The sequence below is a fragment of the Pseudophryne corroboree genome, chromosome 11 (genome assembly GCF_028390025.1).
Source record: "Pseudophryne corroboree isolate aPseCor3 chromosome 11, aPseCor3.hap2, whole genome shotgun sequence".
In the NCBI taxonomy this organism is placed as follows: Eukaryota; Metazoa; Chordata; class Amphibia; order Anura; family Myobatrachidae; genus Pseudophryne; species Pseudophryne corroboree.
Window position 1 is genome coordinate 248,650,674 of NC_086454.1, and position 18,763 is coordinate 248,669,436.

General features: G+C 42.6%; 2 protein-coding genes across 13 annotated transcripts in view; one reads left to right on the top strand and one right to left on the bottom strand.

Annotated features, from left to right (window-relative positions):
* The window catches only part of ADCY7 (adenylate cyclase 7), a 338,110-nt gene that overhangs the window by 102,200 nt on the left and 217,147 nt on the right, over positions 1–18,763 (bottom strand). For all 11 annotated transcript variants that reach the window (XM_063945334.1, XM_063945333.1, XM_063945332.1 and 8 more), the window contains exons 21-23: positions 16,164–16,322; positions 8,783–8,929; positions 8,584–8,691 (exon numbers count right to left, since the gene is read on the bottom strand). In XM_063945334.1, the coding sequence (XP_063801404.1) occupies positions 8,584–8,691; positions 8,783–8,929; positions 16,164–16,322 (414 nt within the window). The remainder of the gene's footprint in view (positions 1–8,583; positions 8,692–8,782; positions 8,930–16,163; positions 16,323–18,763) is intronic.
* On the top strand, positions 1,407–8,259 carry LOC134969401 (uncharacterized). 2 transcript variants are annotated; one of them, XR_010189473.1, is made up of 3 exons: positions 1,409–5,265; positions 5,857–5,947; positions 8,129–8,259. XR_010189473.1 is itself a non-coding variant. In XM_063945339.1 (2 exons), exon 2 carries the CDS (start codon positions 2,452–2,454, stop codon positions 4,843–4,845), a length of 2,394 nt encoding a protein of 797 aa, XP_063801409.1. In that variant the 5' UTR covers positions 1,407–1,654; positions 2,246–2,451; the 3' UTR covers positions 4,846–5,855. The 2 variants fall into 2 exon arrangements, 1 of the variants encoding a protein (XP_063801409.1); XM_063945339.1 differs by lacking the exons at positions 5,857–5,947; positions 8,129–8,259 and having other exon boundaries at positions 1,407–1,654; positions 2,246–5,855.

Genomic DNA, 18,763 nt, shown 5'->3' on the forward strand with positions numbered 1-18,763 from the left:
TTCTCGGCCGGGCACAAAAACCTAACTGAGGCTTGGAGGAGGGTCATAGGGGGAGGAGCCAGTGCACACCACCTGATCCTAAAGCTTTTACTTTTGTGCCCTGTCTCCTGCGGAGCCGCTATTCCCCATGGTCCTGACGGAGTCCCCAGCATCCACTTAGGACGTCAGAGAAAAAACAATACAAATTAAACTTAGATCTTAACAGACTACAGAACAGAGAGCTAAGCATTTGGGTCGTGTCTTCTGGTTTTTATTAGGAACTAAAGGGGCATTAATGAAATGCTTGAGTAAATAGGAATGTCTTGAAACTGTTTTTGAAGTTTACTAGTGTAGTTGTCTCTCGAACTGTATGAGGAAGAGTCGTAGTCGCAAAACTAAATATGCTTGACTCCCAAATGAAGTAAGGGAGAAACCGGATACTGCTACATTACTGATACATTGTATGCCGACTGATGTAAGCTCCCTTCTTTTCAAGAGTGTAGCTACCATAGGTGCAGGCAGTGCAGCTGCTATGGGGCCCAGAGCTGAGAGGGGCCACCTTCCCTTTCAAAGTTACATGTGTTATATACATTTTTCACCATTGGGTTATACATAGGAGACGTTACAACTTTTGCCATGGGGACTACAATATATCTAGTTATGCCCCTGGACCTGCTCATTGTAATGTGGTATAAAATGCACTGGAGGACCTTATGTTACATAATATGCACTGGGGCACTGTAATGTGGTACAATATAAAGTGGAGGTACTATAGTTTGGCATAATAAGAACTGGGACACAGTAATGTGGCACAGTAAGAGGAGGGGGCACTGCTGCAGAGAGGTGTCTCTTTAGAAGCATTGGGACAGGGGCCCCTTCAAAATGTTGCTATGGGGCCCACAAAGTTCTGGCTACACCCCTGCTTCCTATTACTGCTATTATAAGCATTTATTGATAAGATTCTGCAAATTTCTGCAGTGTGTACAGTGCAAATTTACATAACACAGATGTGTTCTCATACACTATTAGCACAGTCGTGCCAAATGGCCGCTTCACGAGACCTCACTGATTAATTTAATATACAACCATGGTACATCTGTGTGCGAATAAGTCCGAATCTGTATGTATGTGCTACAGTGAAGCAACTGCAGCTTTTTTTTTTATGCCAAACTGTGAGGTGCTTCATCTGCAACTTTGAACATATTGATACTAAATCCTGTGCAGTTAAAGGGGGATATTCAGGTTTGTTAAGAAGCCAAAAATGCACTCTAATGGGCAAAACCATGTTGCACTGCAGGTAAGACAGATGTAACATGGGCAGAGAGATATAGATTTGGGTGGGTTATATTGTTTCTGTGCACTGACCCCTGTGTGTGTGTGTGTGTGTGTGTGTGTGTGTGTGTGTGTGTGTGTGTGTGTATGTGTGATATCCCATAACAACAAGTACATTTTTAACAACACTGTAGTTGTCTGTGCCATTTTAAATAAAGTTTATTTAAAAAGAAAATTGAACAGCAGTTTGAGAAGAGTCAGTTGGAGCTTTGGGGAGGAAAGAGCTGGCGACGCCATTACGCAGAGATGAGCAGCTGAGAGAGGGGAGACATGTAAGCTGAAAATTGCATGAGAGAGTAAACAGAAGTGCAAAATACAGCAGTGGAAGTGCAGCAATTAACAAGTAAGAACGCCATGACACTCTCAGCCAAGAGAGTGCACAGCAAGTGTCAGAGACAGGAGAGTATAAAGCCTTTATACCAATGCTGACTGGCCTACATCTGAGGGGAAACTGCCTCAGCAACATCTATTGACTGGGTGAGATAAATCCATATGTATACTGAAACCTACTCCACTGCAAAGGACATTATCCTATATTTACTATACCTATGCAGCGATTTACATGGGAAGCAGCTCCAGTTTGTTTTAAACAATCATCTTTACTACACAGAGCTACAATATTTTGTTCACAGCTAAAGGAGACCATAGCGGCATATCACTATGTAACAACATAACCGGGCCCCAACGTGCACATAGAGACTCTCTGCAGTGACACCAATGTTATCTGGGACTTAAATATTGTCTGCATAGGTTGATTTCTATTACTAAGCAACATAGTATTAATCTCAGATTTAGTTATATTGCCATTTGTGTAATGACTTAAAGTGTATATGGTGTCTGTGTTTAAGTTGCTTGAATCAAATCTTTCCCTTCCCTACTGTAATCAGTTCCTTTTCTGAGTTATGTAGTAAACCATTTATTCTTTCATATAAAGCCCTGACTGCCTTTCTTTGTGTCTGGGGAAACCTTGCCTCTCTGCCAGGAATAGAGAAGAGCTGCTGCTGAAGGAGGAATAGTCCATCAAGGTATCCCTGACCTGTTCCACATAGTTTACACACTTGTTGTACCGGGGTATAACATTTGGCGTCACGAACAGGATTTGCAGAGTCCAAAGCAAGCCGTACCCCCAGCACAGAGAAGATGTCACAAAACAGGCAACCTGCAGGAGAGGGACCAGCACCCATTGTTGAAGATACTGTAAGAGCAGCTCCAGTCATGACTCCTGCTACCCCAATCACCATGCCATACCACTTTGGGGCCCCTTGGCTCCCAATCTACACAGGTATTGCCCACAGCCCTGAAACCAGTATCTTAGGAGATTTCAAGATGAAAATGCAGTCTATGTTTCGTCTGTACCCGCTGAAGGAGCAGCAAAAGGTGGAGATCTTGATAGGACAGTTGAAAGGGCTTGCACTAAGAGAGGTTACTTCCTGGCCTACTGAAGAGAAGAAGACTGTGGACCAGATCCTCAACAGGCTTGCTACAACATTTGACACAAGGACAGTGTCAGAACTTAAAATGCACTTCTTTGCTCGAAAGCAACAACCAGGAGAGTCACTACGGGGCTATGCCCTCAGCTTGCAGGAAGCACTCAGAGATGTTCAGCAAGCAGACCCTGAGGAAGTGCATGACAAAGAGAAAATGTTATTGGACCAGTTCACTGAAGGTGCAAGGGGCGAATTTGTAAAAACTCAGCTGCGACTATTGAGATTGCAGAAGCCTGGAAGCACATTCCTGGATTTTAAAGAGGCTGCGATTAAAGTTCTAGGCTCCAGCCTTACTTCAGGGGCTGTTCCACAAGAGTCTATTCCAGATATACCAAGGTATCAAGAGAATTCTGATGCCCAGGAGTCAAGTTTTAAAGGAGCTACTTACCCACCTGCAGTAAAAGGAGTGACAGTGCCATGTTCAAAGACATGCATATCTGACTCTTCTAGTGAGTTACGAGGTCAGCTGGCTGAACTGACACGTGGTGTGACAGAAATGTGCAGAGAGCTGCAGATTCTGAAGAGACAGCAAGCACTGCTCCAGGAAGAAATGGAATGGTGCAAAGAGAGGAGACCACTGAACAGTTCCCAATGGGACCTATATAGAAACAGGGAGACACTTTTTTCCAACCACTTTGCCTCCCAAAGGCGACCCATTTTTCAAAGCTGTGAAGGCAGCAGACAAATTAAGAGAGAATTTGAGCAGCCAGATCGTTTAAACTCCAAATCCATGTGGTTAACCCGTTATGTTAGCCAATGCCCGGTGGTTCAAGTTTGTATCAATGGTGTATCAATGCCCGCTCTCTTAGACACTGGATCACAAGTGACCACAATACAAGCAACAAAGTTTGAGCAGCATTGGACTGAGGAACAGATGTTTCCATCAGCTTCCACATTGATAAACCCGATTGCAAGCAATGGGCACTGCATCCCTTGCAAAGGATACTGGGAAGCTGAAATTCAAATTGGACGAACAGTGCTACCACAGCAAGGCTTCATCATCACCACTGTCCAAGATGATGGATTGCCTCCAGTGATAGTGGGCATGAATGTGTTGCGGAACTGCTGTGAGGAGCTCGTAGCAGCACTCCAAGGAGAGTTTCAAACTGACAAGCTCCAGGAGAAACACAGCCTTCAACCTGGGATAGCCATACAAAAGGGAAGAATTATAACAGAATTAGCTGTAAGAGAGGAACATGGAAAAAATAAGGCTAGCCAAACAATCACAGAAATGCCCATCTCCAGTGTCCAGATTATCCGAAAGAATACTTCAATGTTAGGCATGAATAATATAGCATCCGGTTCTCGAAACTGTGAGCAACCTATTCAAGGAACCAGTTTTGACCACCTGCAAGATAAAAGTCAGATGATAAGACACCTCAAAGCCTTACTGAAGACTGGGAAATACCTGACCAAGCGACAAAGGCAAGAATCCTCGCCAGAACTCCTGAAGTTGCTGAGACAGCGAGAAAGGCTGTTTGAAGAGAAAGGACAGTTGGTTCGATGTAGTGTGGATCCTAATACTCATTATAGGATCAGCCAACTTGTAATTCCAAGACAAAGTGCTTGTTATGTGCTTGAAGAATATCATGACAAGTCAGGTCACCCTGGGTGCAAAAGGATGGAAACAAGCATCTGGAATAAGTTCTTTTGGGTTGAAATGAGGGAAGACATCAAGAGATGGTGCCGAAACTGTCCAACCTGTTCTGTAAGAAGAACCTTGCTGCCTCTTTCTCTCCAGAATCCATTGTCCAAAACTAGCTGTGAGACTGAATCCCAAGATGGAATGGAAGAGGCTCATAAAATGTATTTACAGCAGACTAAGGTGGTTTGTCACCGACAAGGAGGCAAGAAGACTAGGGCTTGCAAAACAGAAAACCACCATAGTCAGCTGCAGTTTTGTACAGCATGTCCCAAAGACAGTTTAGAAAGAGTTCAATACTCATCCATGGCAGGAGGGTTGAGGTTTCCTAGACAAACTTTTCAAGACCATATACTGTCCAGATTTCAACCTATTGCTCCAGGAGCATATGTTAATGTACTATAGCACAAAAGGAATTATACCGATCAGATACTGATGTTAAAAATGTTGGTAAATGTTAATGTTTCAGACATAAACTGTGTTCACTAATGAATGTGACTGGATATAGTGAGAAGTTTATATAGGGATAAAACCGAAATGCGTGAGGACACGCATGTTTTGGGGGGGTTACGTGTGATATCCCATAACAACAAGTACATTTTTAACAACACTGTAGTTGTCTGTGCCATTTTAAATAAAGTTTATTTAAAAAGAAAATTGAACAGCAGTTTGAGAAGAGTCAGTTGGAGCTTTGGGGAGGAAAGAGCTGGCGACGCCATTACGCAGAGATGAGCAGCTGAGAGAGGGGAGACATGTAAGCTGAAAATTGCATGAGAGAGTAAACAGAAGTGCAAAATACAGCAGTGGAAGTGCAGCAATTAACAAGTAAGAACGCCATGACACTCTCAGCCAAGAGAGTGCACAGCAAGTGTCAGAGACAGGAGAGTATAAAGCCTTTATACCAATGCTGACTGGCCTACATCTGAGGGGAAACTGCCTCAGCAACATCTATTGACTGGGTGAGATAAATCCATATGTATACTGAAACCTACTCCACTGCAAAGGACATTATCCTATATTTACTATACCTATGCAGCGATTTACATGGGAAGCAGCTCCAGTTTGTTTTAAACAATCATCTTTACTACACAGAGCTACAATATTTTGTTCACAGCTAAAGGAGACCATAGCGGCATATCACTATGTAACAACATAACCGGGCCCCAACGTGCACATAGAGACTCTCTGCAGTGACACCAATGTTATCTGGGACTTAAATATTGTCTGCATAGGTTGATTTCTATTACTAAGCAACATAGTATTAATCTCAGATTTAGTTATATTGCCATTTGTGTAATGACTTAAAGTGTATATGGTGTCTGTGTTTAAGTTGCTTGAATCAAATCTTTCCCTTCCCTACTGTAATCAGTTCCTTTTCTGAGTTATGTAGTAAACCATTTATTCTTTCATATAAAGCCCTGACTGCCTTTCTTTGTGTCTGGGGAAACCTTGCCTCTCTGCCAGGAATAGAGAAGAGCTGCTGCTGAAGGAGGAATAGTCCATCAAGGTATCCCTGACCTGTTCCACATAGTTTACACACTTGTTGTACCGGGGTATAACATATGTATGTATGTATGTATGTATGTATGTGTGTGTGTAGGCTGTCACTGACCTGAGTGTTTGTGTATAGGTGACCTGTGTGTGTGTAGGGTGACACTGACCCCCTATGTTTGTGTGTAGGTGACCTGTGTGTGTGTAGGGTGGCACTGACCCCCCTGTGTTTGTATGTAGGTGACCTGTGTATGTAGGGTGGCAATGACCCGTGTGTGTGTACGGTGGCACTGACTCCTTTGTGCTCAAACAGTGGAAGTCATAAAAAATGAGAGGGCTCATGTTATGTGTAAGTGTATAAGGTGCTCTACTTGGCGCAAAGTGTATAACATGCTCTGCCTGGTGCAATGTGTATAATGTGCTTTACCTTGTGCAATGTGTATAATGTGCTTTACTTGGTGCAATGTGTATAATGTGCTTTACCTGGTGCTATGTGTATAATTTGCTCTGCCTGGCGCAAAGTGTAGAATGTGCTCTACCTGGTGCAATGTGTATAATGTGCTTTACCTGGTGCTATGTGTATAATTTGCTCTGCCTGGCGCAAAGTGTATAATGTGCTCTGCCTGGCGCAAAGTGTAGAATGTGCTCTACCTGGTGCAATGTGTAAAAATGTGCTTTACCTGGTGCTATGTGTATAATTTGCTCTGCCTGGCGCAAAGTGTATAATGTGCTCTGCCTGGTGAAAAGTCTATACCGTGCTCTACCTGGCACAAAGTATAACATGCTCTATCTGGTGCAATATGTATAACATGCTCTACCTGGCGCAGTGTGTATAGGAGGTTCTACCTGATGCAATGTGTATAAGCGTCACTACTGTGTTGTGTAATATGAATTGGCACTATTATGTGGCCACGCCCCTTCTCCACGAAGCCATCAACAGACCCCACCCCTATTAGGGCTGCTTCCATAAATTTACCGGGCTGGTTTCCGATCCCAGTCCGCCCCTGGTAGAGGCTAAGACACTAGAGCAATTTAAACATGCCTTTGATTGGCATATGGACATCCTTACAAAGAACTAAAGTACAAGAGAGTTTGAGATTGCCTAAAAAAAAAAAAGGGGGGGGGGGCAGACTAGATGTGCCAAGTGGTTCTTATCTATCTAATGTTATGTTTATTAACAGTGAGAAAATGATGGGGTGGGGTGGGGTGGGTGGGATGGAATGGAATCACTAGTGGGGTAGAAGGCAAACTCAATCTTGGACATATTAAGCTTCAGAAAACAAGATGAGAGTGACATTTTAAGATGCATGAGAGTAGGGAAGGGGAGAGGCTGTGGGAAGACAGGTAGATTTGAGTATTAGCAGCATAAAGATGGTACTGTAACCCAAAAAGTAGTTCACTAAATGATGAAGTGAACATTCTATGACTAGTGAAAAAGGGGTAATTGGTAATTAGTTTAAGGTTGGCTGTAGTTTGGAACTGGTTTTGGGATGGTCAAAGAGGGAATTAGCCAAGACAAAGGTGAAGAGATGGGTGTAGACAAACTGAGGTATAAAGGCAACAGGAAGGAGAAAGATTGGATGGTAGTTTGACAGAGAGGTGGGATCAAGAAAGGTTTCTTTGAGGATGGGGACACAAGGGCATGTTTGGAGGAGGATGGAAAATTGCCAGTAGAGGGGGAAATATTGAAGGTTAGCTAACTGTATGCTAGGGAAGGCCATTAGAGGGTGAAGCATTGATGGTTTCCAGCAATAGTGCTATTGGTGCTTAGAATCAATGGAATACTTGTACTGTACAGCGGGACAATGAAATAGGGGTGGGGCTTAGCAGCGCATAGAGGGATGCACCTTTGCCAATAATGACAGAGAACCACTAGGATCTCTGCCATCAATGGCAAAACCATCAATGGACAATGTCCAATGCTATTATAGACCAATGTTAGGGGGGAGAAGAAGCAGAGGACATGGTATGAAGGTGTCAGGTAGAAGGGGAGAAGCAGAGAGAAGAACTTTTTTTTCTCTACATCACAGATTCCTGCACAAGACAGTGCAATGTGCTTTGGAATCATTTAGGGAGAACCTTAGATTTATTTTTAACTTGGTAATATATCGTTCTAATAAATGAAGGCTTTGGACCTAAAACAATTAACTGGCATGTCTGCTTCTAATTTCCTATAATGTTATTTCTTTCTGCCTAGGTTTTGGGGAACAAACAAATTGTTCATAAAAGACGAACAATATAGTTATTCTGATGCAGCTGCAGAGTAAAGGAGAAGCACATATGGTATCTTATTGTAAATTCACTTAGGATAAAGGTAATAACAAATGTTATATTAAACTTAAAATGTGAATGCTAAAATTGTAATAATGATAGGCTACCATGGCAAGCAAACTCCTTAAGAGGGCAGTCTATGAAGCGAGTTTAAGGGTGGAGGTACAGTACAGGGGTAGCATAGCATTCATGTCTCAGCTATTATGGGAAGTCTGACTTACCTATCATCAAGATCCTTAGTGATTAAGAAGGATCCATATGGCGGTAAATTTGTAAAAGGAAGTGCTCAATATTTCTGTACTGACAATGTATGTAGGCACAGGATAATACAAACATAAAAGCAATGAGTAGACAACAGGATAATATACACATTACAAATACCTGGGTATTTTCTTGTCCAGGTGTTACGGTCAGACCTGCTGCTGCCATGTAAGTACTTCCAATTGTCTTAATTTTCTCCACCCCGCTAAATTTTGGCTTCATTAAAAGCTAAGTAAAAAATAAAAATGAAAAAGAATGATCTAGTTTGTACAGTAAGTCCTTGTATATTATATAGTGTGACAATGATCCAATGTAATACCTCATCGAAATCTGCGATAATCTCATTTAAGAGTCGCAGGCATTCCAGACCCTCTTTGTTGACATCGCACTCTGTATAGAAGACTTTAAACTCCGGCACAGAAGCAAACATCACGCAGACACAGTCATAAGACTGATGGTACAAGTCCTGGCAATACAAAGGCCGTCACCATGAGATTACAGTTATCTGAAACAGACAGCTATTTAAAATATATTTAGCTTAATTAGAATATTAATTGCTGGCTTAAAAGACAAGACAAATATATTGCACTGCAAGACCTACAGCTGGTACCTGGAGATTAGGGAACCAAATGCACCACACACCTTGCACCCATTATAGATGTGCCAGTGGTAAACCCAGCCTAATGTTTGTTCTCCAAGTGACTACTTGCAAGTTGGTCTCAGATTTGTGGATCTATGTCAAATTACAGTCACAAAAGTACCAATTTCTTCCACAAGCAGTGGTGTCAAGAGAGGGATGAAGGGGGATGGGGGGTACTACTAACCTGGGCCCAGGTCTCATGGAGGGGCCCAGTGAGGGCGGCCCTAGGCTCCCTCCCCCTTACCTGGCAGCAGCAACTGCAGCTCTTCTCATCAGCCCAGCACACGCTGCAGTGTGGCCAGAGAGGCGCCTAAAATACTATTTTTTCCGTTTTTTATCCTAAGGATGCATTACCATGCCACCTGTGATTAGGACATGCTCCCTGAAAAGTTCCTGGGCCCAGCCAGGCTCTTTACTGCCCTGCCCACAAGGTCACTATAAAGCCCCATACAACAGACCGCTCAGCACACATCTCTTCCCCGCTCAGCACACAGCGGGATGTGTGTATGCATGCCAAATCTAGAGCCAGCAATAGCAATGTGCGGGACTGTGCATCACTGTCGCCGGCACCCTACACACGGAGAGATCTAGTCAGATTGCTTAGAATGTAAGCATGGATCTCTCCATGTGTACCCCCCTTTAGATTGTAACACATGCCAGCACTTCTGAAGGATGTTCTTAATTTGATCCCATTCAATACAAAAGGTTCCAATGACTCTTATAAGATTGTTCTCAATTGTCTCAAATTGTTTTTCCCCCCCACTTTTATTATCCCCGTTGGAAGTAAATTATGTGGTCGAGTGAACTAAAAACTTCTGATGCATCGGTGATACCAGTGTACATATAAAACCATTACCATTATTTGTAAAACCACCAAAGTCAAATAGAATAGTTGTGTAAGGAATAAGAATAATGTTTTTTAAAAAAAATTGCTTATGTTTTTTCTTCTTCAGGTTAATTTTATAACTCTATTGGGGGAATGCAATTGTTATCGTGGGTTCCCGTACCTGCCCTCGCCCGCCGGCAGTTATTCAGATGCTTCTGCCGGCAGGCGCAAGGCCTTTATTTCAGCTCGCTACCCCCGGGGGCAGTGAGCTGAAATGTGCAAAAAGTGACCCGTTTGGGCGCTCAAACCGGACTTTTTCGCTTTGCGCCCATTCGTTTAGTCGGGTTTTGCCGCTATATATGGCTAAACCAGACTGATAGTGGGGCCCAGTTGTCATGTCAGTCACCGGCGGCCTCTGCAGCAAGTGTACAGGTAGTCAGCTGATCGCCCTTACACAAAGCACAATGTGCTGCACAGTCGTCACGATATTGTCTATGAATGACGTCATGCACAGACATATTGCTGTACAGACCTGCAGACGTGCCTATGATATATTGCCCACAACTGAACAGCTAATATATTGGCCAGTGTGTACACAGTTTTACGCTGGTTCAATTATGAAGTGTTATTTCTTACACAACTTTTCTATTTCTTATTTTATTTCACTGGTTTTAATAAACTTTGGGGCAGATGTATTACCAGGAGAAGGCATAAGGAAGTGATAAACAAGGTGATAAAAGCACCAGCCAATCAGATCCTAACTGTTAATTTACATATTGGAGCTGATTGGCTGGTGCGTGTATCACCATGCACATATCACTGGTTTATCACTTCCTTATGCCTTCTCCAGATTAATACATCTTCCCCTCAGTACCAGAATAAAATATATTTTAATTTTACACAAATAAAACGTTACATTTTAGATTTATAGTGGTAGCACTAACGCATTACAATCTTTTTCTTTTGCTTTGTGAAGGATTGTATATATAACATGTGCCATGTGTTTGCCTCATTCTTATTACTTTTGGCGCAGCAAATTTAGCCCATGGGTATTTGCCAAAGAAAAGTTACAGCAAAGTATGAGATGCAAAAAAACAATGTTGTAGTTAAAATTTTCATGATGTTGATGACAAAAATATCACCCTCTCACAGACCGCTACCAGCTGCAGTTAGTCCATTGTGTTTGCTTTGTTCCCTTCGGAGCTGATGTAGATCCCAGGGAACAGACTATTAGCATGAATTATGCAGACCTTAATTAAAGGGGATGTAGTCAAAAGGTTGACAATAACAATGTATACATTCTAAATAAGAAATTGTCCAAAAGCAGTTTTTCTTCTTCAGTAACTATGCATCCAATCATTGATTAGATTAATGACTTGTTACATTGTAATCAGGGTCAACCCGAGCTTGATTTTTGTTTTGTAAGTGAATGTATCTTTTGGCGCCCCTTGATCGGATAAACTTGACAAAGGGATAGCGTGCAACGAAGGAGCATGCCGCAAAAAGGGGTGTGGTCTCACAATGAAGGGGCGTGGCCACACAATAGTACCTTCAAATTACGCTACACAGTAGCACAATCTAATTAACATTACACCACATAGTAGTGCCCCTTATTCATGTTATCCTACACAGGAGAAAAAAAAAGCAATTTACGGCGTTCATCCAATCAACCTGATGCACTATGGTTTTCCAATTATATATATGTAATTATTTAATTATAAAAACACAACTAAATACTTCACAGCTAAAAAACCATCTGGTACTAACAAACACATTGTGCGTGTGTGTTTTGTGCATACACACGCTAAATAATAAAATATATATATAACCCCTTCCTGAGGACCACACCAGTACAAAAGATCGTGAGGAAGGGGTTGTATCCCCGAAAACGTTCGACCTAATACAGATTTCAACTATATGTAAGTCTCTGGAGTGCCTTTCTTTATTGGATATATATGCTGAACATTGGGGGTAATTCCAAGTTGATCGCAGCAGGATTTTTTTTTAGCAATTGGGCAAAACCATGTGCACTGCAGGGGGGGCAGATATATCATGTGCAGAAAGAGTTAGATTTTGGTGGGTTATTTTGTTTCTGTGCAGGGTAAATACTGGCAGCTTTATTTTTACACTGCAAATTAGACTGCAGATTGAACACACCCCACCCAAATCTAACTCTCTCTGCACATGTTATATCTGCTTCCCCTGCAGTGCACATGGTTTTGCCCAATTGCTAACAAAAATCCTGCTGCGATCAACTTGGAATTACCCCCTTTGACTGAGCACCATGAGCAATTTGACTTTGGTAGTTTGAGTGCCGACTGCTTTTGGAAATATATATATATATATATATATATATATATCCAAGGGTGCTCCTGCACTCACATCCTCAAAGTGAGACATAAACGCGGGTGCTTCCAATAGACCATAGGGTCCACTATTTAGAGGAAATGTCCACTCTCGCTGTGTAGAAACCAATCAATCGGAACAGTCAAATGTCACTGTAATTTTTTTATGTCAACGTTTCGGCCTGTTGACAGGCCTTTCTCAAGACCGGTGAAACAGCAGATCAAATATTCAGTTGCAGTAACAGAAAGGAGATAAATATCTGTAAGGACAATAATCACAATCAAAATCACAGGCCTCACCGGTCCCTGGGAGACCACACACTATATATATATATATATATATATATATATATATATATAGTAAGCACAATTCTTGCCCTTATTCTGCGCTTACTCAATGAGCAGCACCTCCAATATAATCCTCCTGTTAGAAAGGATCCAATTCACATATAACCACCAAAAAGAATCGGAGGGTGCTTAAGTAGTTTCTTTAACAATGAAGCCAGCAGTTCATACAAAAGACCAATTATATTTATACATGATTTATTAAAAACATATTCTATGTTGAACAAAAATGAGACAAACCCCTTTGCATATACACATCAAAACAAGAAATTTTCTTAAAGTATCTGTCGATGCAGTTTGGGAGGTGAACTAGGCACTAATAGGAGGATATAATATTACCTTGAAAGTGCTCCCAAAGTGAGCGTTGTTCCAATTTTTGATGGCATGTTGTCATCATCAAAGTTGGAATCTTATAGAATACATTTTAAAAGTTGTGTCTCAAACCTTTTATGACTGATTATTATAACTGAAAGATTGTTCTCGAAATGAACAAATAGCTGTACAGACCACCCCTCTGCGGCGGTCTGTACAGCTTTTTAGTACGAAACGCATCAGGGTTGAGGAGAGCAATAACCTATTGTTAACTACATCAACAGATACTTTGTTAAGAAAATTTCTTGTTTTGATGTGTATATGCAAAGAATTTGCCTCATTTCTGTTCAACATAGAATATGTTATTAATAAATCATGTATATATATATATAATTGGTAATTTGTATGAACTGCTGGTTTAATTGTTAAAGAAATTACTTAAGCGCTCTCCGATTCTTTTTGGTGTGTGTGTGTGTGTATATATATATATATATATATATATATATATATATATAGCGTGTGTATGTGCAATACTTTGAGGAGTGATCTGCACCAGAGTAGCCCCGTTATGTTAGGGAAACAATAACACTATACCATAGGGGACGATGCTAACACAGCGGCAGCCAGTAATGAGTGTAATGGGCAGGGCCTGATTAAGGGTTCCAGCCGCCCTAGGCTAATACAGAAGTGGCCGCCCCACCACCACCAATTCTTTTGCTTATATTCAGCTAAAAATGTGTAAAATTTACCACAGATTCAATTATTGTTTGCTGATACAAATTGTATATATTTTTATTCTATAGAAACTAAAGGTGGGTACACACTAGTAGATATATCTGCAGATCAATTGATCTGCAGATATATCTATGGACGGATTGGGCAGTGTGCTGTGCATACACACTGCCCGATCCGTCGGGGACTGACGTCATGAACTGGGCGGGCGTGTACAGACGCCCGCCCAGTTCAGCTGTCAATCACCGCTGGCCTCCGCAGCATGTGTACGGGCGGTCGGCCGACCGCCCGTACACACACAGCGACGCGCCAATATATCGGTAGATATATTGGCCGTCGGCTGTGCTGCGCGGCCGACGCGATACGTCTGTGAACGACGGAGTTCACAGACGTATCGGCCGTACACACTGGCCGACGGTCCCGCAATATATCGGCCGTTCAATAGAACGGCCGATATATCGACCAGTGTGTACGGGCCTATAGACTAATGACAATAATACAAAATGATACATTAAATATAGTCGGCAAACTCACCGTTCAATGGTTTCTATAGCACATAAAGTGGCTACCAGGCTACAAAACTGCACAGAAGTTAAACTGAATTGTTTTCATTAAAAATGTGCATTTAAATGTTGTAAAAGAAGCAGCAGGCAGCCGATAGCATAAGAGATACTGTTAGCTGCAGGTTCAGTCTGTGTGCTTAGCCTGATCTGGTGAGATGTGGTAATCTCACGAGATCAAGCTGAGAGTAAGTACCGCACTATGAGCCAGATGCATCATCGCTTGGAAAGTGATCAAATGGAGAAAGAAAAGTACCAGCCAATCAGCTCCTAACGGACATTTTTCAAACACAGCCTGCAACATGGCAGTTAGGAGCTGATTGGCTGGCACTTTTTCTTTCTCCATTTTTTCCCTCGCCAAGCAATGATGCATCTATGCAGCTAACAGCATCAGATTTGCGGTTATCTGCCTGCATATATTAGCCTGGGTGATAGTGACAAACGGGGCCCACCCCCTGATGACAGCTTAGGGCAGATGAGCGGAGCCAGCGCCGCTTAGAGGTGAAAAAAAATGAAACAAATTATTCTATTGTGCTGGCGCTGTGCCCCTCCAGGACCCAGCGCTCCAGGCTACAGCCTAATCAGCCTATTGGTTGATCAGGCCCTGGTAATGGGGGAGAGAGGGCAATGGGCCTGGGCACAGTGCTAATTTAACAGTCGGTGTGAGCAGGAGGGGGGCATATCCAGAGCAGAACCGGATTAACGGTAGGGCACAGGGGACAAGTACCCCCATGCCCCCCTCTTCAATGGGGACCCCCCGGCTGGAGTTGCTCCACCCCAGCAGGCAGGATGAGCTCGTTGTGCTCCCCGCAAATCAGCGTCAGGTGATGCAGGCTGCGCCACAGTTTCTTGTTTCGCTGAACTGAGTCCCTCCATACCTTGTGGTCCCCAGGTGACAGATTGTGATGCCATCATGATTTTATAGCATTATGGCTGGGGTCAGTTTCCTCAGTCGAGTGCAGGCAAACACATCCTGGGTCAGGGGGCGCACACCAGCAGTAGGAGACCGCCTTTTTACATTGTCCAAGCGCTGCAGCCGCACAAGCACTGCCGAGTGCAGGTGATACCGCCTCAAGGCTGAGGAGGCAGACAGAACAGTGCAGCGGAGAGGAGGAGTTCAGCAGCTGACAGCAATGTTTACATTTTTAGCCAATCCCTGCATCTCATCTGCACAGTGTGCAGCATACATGCTGAGAGGGGGGGAGCTGCTCATGTTTCTCTGCTCCCCTGTGCAATAGAAGGCTGCTGCCGGCATGAGACAATGGTAAATATAGCATGAGGAAAAAAAAAAGATGCAACTTCCTCACTGCAGACTTAATTTTTAAGGGGGGTCCCTCCTTATGATCACTGACTGAGTCTGCCCTCTACAGAGCACCTACAGAAGTTAACTGCATAATTTATAACGGTGCTTACTACTATTAATCCTGGATATTAAGTCAATTACAGTAGCTCACAGGTTCTCAAACTCGGTCCTCAGGACCCCACACAGTGCATGTTTTGCAGGTCTCCTCACAGAATCACAAGTGAAATAATTAGCTCCACCTGTGAACCTTTTAAAATGTGTCAGTGAGTAATTAATACACCTGTGCACCTGCTGGGTTACCTGCAAAACATGCACTGTGTGGGGTCCTGAGGACCAAGTTTGAGAACCACTGCAGTAGCTCATCCATTATATTTCTCTACATTTAATTTGCTCTTTAACCACAAGAGGGCAGTAGAGCAGTCGGTAAAATAATTTTTGCTTTTAAGGAATAAAAAAGTATGGAGATTAAAGGACATTTAAAAAAAACTTCATTTCAGCTGAAATCCTTAATCAAAGCCCTTATCTTAGTGCAGAAGTGATGCACTGGTGAGTGAGTGTGCACCATAGGATAATTCACTTGCCAGTGAGTAATGTTCTCATGGTTTGCGGATCTGAGCTACTGCTACTGGGTTTGTACCTCATTCATTTTATTATCCACAATAAAATACGCAGCCACGTGTGCAGGCAGGACGTTTTCTAGGAGGAGGCGGTTCAGATTCTCCATGGTTTCAATTTCTTCATCTTCATTCCGAAATTTTTTCTTCCACAAGCAGTCCAACCTGGAGTAATAGTCTACCTGAGAACAAGGAAGGGAAGAGCATTACTTTACACCACAAAATCTACTTTGATACACTTTTGAATGTGAATTAAAGACCGAGTAGGCAGCAGCATCGTATGTAGTAATCATGCTTTTAAATATTATTTTGTTCAATAAAAAATACTGAAGAAAAATAAATAAACATATTTTAGAAAATCAAAATGTACTGTAGCTGAATGCTGTCTGCCTGTTAACAGCCTTCATCATATAATAAACCCCATGTTTGGAATAATCTCCCTGTATATTATGTCTGTATCTCTTATCGAATATAAATTAATTTGGACAGGGTCAACTTTACCTTCTTCATTTTGCACAATCCGTTTTTAGGATGTTCCCCTTAATGTACAGTGCTACAAAGATGTGGGTTCTCTATAAAGCATAATAATAATCCTTCCTATTATCAAGTTGTTTATATAGCACACACATTATTAATTATTTATTTAATAACAGTTTCGTATATAGGTGGTCATTCTGAGTTGATCGCTCGCTAGCTGTTTTTAGCAGCCGTGCAAACGCTATGCTGCCTCCCACTGGAAGTGTACCTTAGCTTAGCATAAATGCGAACGAGAGGATCGCAGAGCGACTACAAAATAATTTTGTGCCATTTCTGAGTAGCTTCAGACCTACTCAGCGCTTGCGATCACTTCAGACTGTTCAGTTCCTGTTTTGACGTCACAAACACGCCCTGCGTTCGCCCAGCCACGCCTGTGTTTTTGCTGGCATGCCTGCGTTTTTTCGAACACTCCCTGAAAACGGTCAGTTGACACCCAAAAACGCCCTCTTCCTGTCAATCATTCTGCGGCCAGCAGTGCGACGGAAAAGCTTCGCTAGACCTTGTGTGAAAGTACATAGTTCATTGTAATAGTACGACGTGCGTACTCATTGCGCCACATACGCATGCGCAGAAGTGCCGTTTTTTTGCCTGATCGCTGTACAGGGACCAAAAGCAGCTAGCAAACATCTCGGAATGACCTCCATAGTGCAGCAAATTCCGTTGCGCTTTACAATTGGATATCCTATATAATTTTTTATTTTTTTTATTACAAGTTATTTATATAGCGCACACATATTCCGTAGCGCTTTACAGAGAATATTTGGCCATTCACATCAGTCCCTGCCCCAGTGTAGCTTACAATCTATATTCCCTATAACATGTACACACACACACATTCATGCTAGGGTTAATTTTGTTGGGATCCAATTAACCTACCAGTATATTTTTGGATTGTGGGAGGAAACCGAAGAACCTGGAGGAAACCCACGCAAGTACGGGGAGAATATACAAACTCCACACAGTTAAGAGTCATGGTGGGAATCAAAACCATGACATCAGTGCTGTGAGGCAGTAATGCTAACCATTACACCATCCGTACTGCCCATAATAAAAGGCTAACGCTGCTCCTCACCCCTATGGGGGGAATTCAAGTGTTCTGCGTACCAGCAGCCACCAGATGACGCACAGCCGCCGGCACCGACTTACTGTTATGTTGTTCCGTCATATATATATTTCCTATAACATATACCTAGACTGCGGTTAATTTTTGGGCAGGAGCCAAATAACCTACCAGAATATTTTTGGATTGTGGGGGTAAACGGAACACATGGAGGAAACACACACAAGCATGGACAGAACATACAAACTCCACACAGTTAGGGAGAGAATAAAACATATGACCTTAGTGCAGTGGTTTCCAAACTTTTTGGAATCACGGCGCCCTAGAATATCAGAATTTTTTTTGCGGCACCCCTAGGCCAAAAATTTCTTATTGAGAAATTTAGAAAGAAATATTACATTAAGTAGATCGTTTATATGTCATCCTTAGGGTTAGTTGTGTGGTGAGGGATAAGATTTGCTTCTGTTTATCCACATATTTTATGACTGGCAGCCACCAGCACTGGTTTTGCCTATTATATGGACCATGAATAATTTGAATTGGTCCTGGACCACCAACCCAGGGCACCCCTGCAAGTGTCCCGAGGCACCCCAGGGAGCCACGGCACACAGTTTGGGAACCTCTGCCTTTAGTGAAATGAGACAGGACTGCTAAACATAACACCATTCGTGCTTCCTATTAAAGCAACTGTTAATTGTTATTTACTGTTTGGACATTTTAAGGAGCAGTTCACTCCTTAGAATCTGTATTCTATTTCAGCATGCACACAGGGTCACAGCACTGATCCATGGCCCTCATTCCGAGTTGATCGGTCGCAAGGCGAATTTAGCAGAGTTACACACGCTAAGCCTACGCCTACTGGGAGTGTATCTTAGCATCCTAAAATTGCGACCGATGTATTCGCATTATTGCGATCACAAACTACTTAGCAGTTTTAGAGTAGCTCCACACTTACTCTGCCTGTGCGATCAGTTCAGTGCTTGTCGTTCCTGGATTGACGTCAGAAACACACCCAGCGTTCGCTCA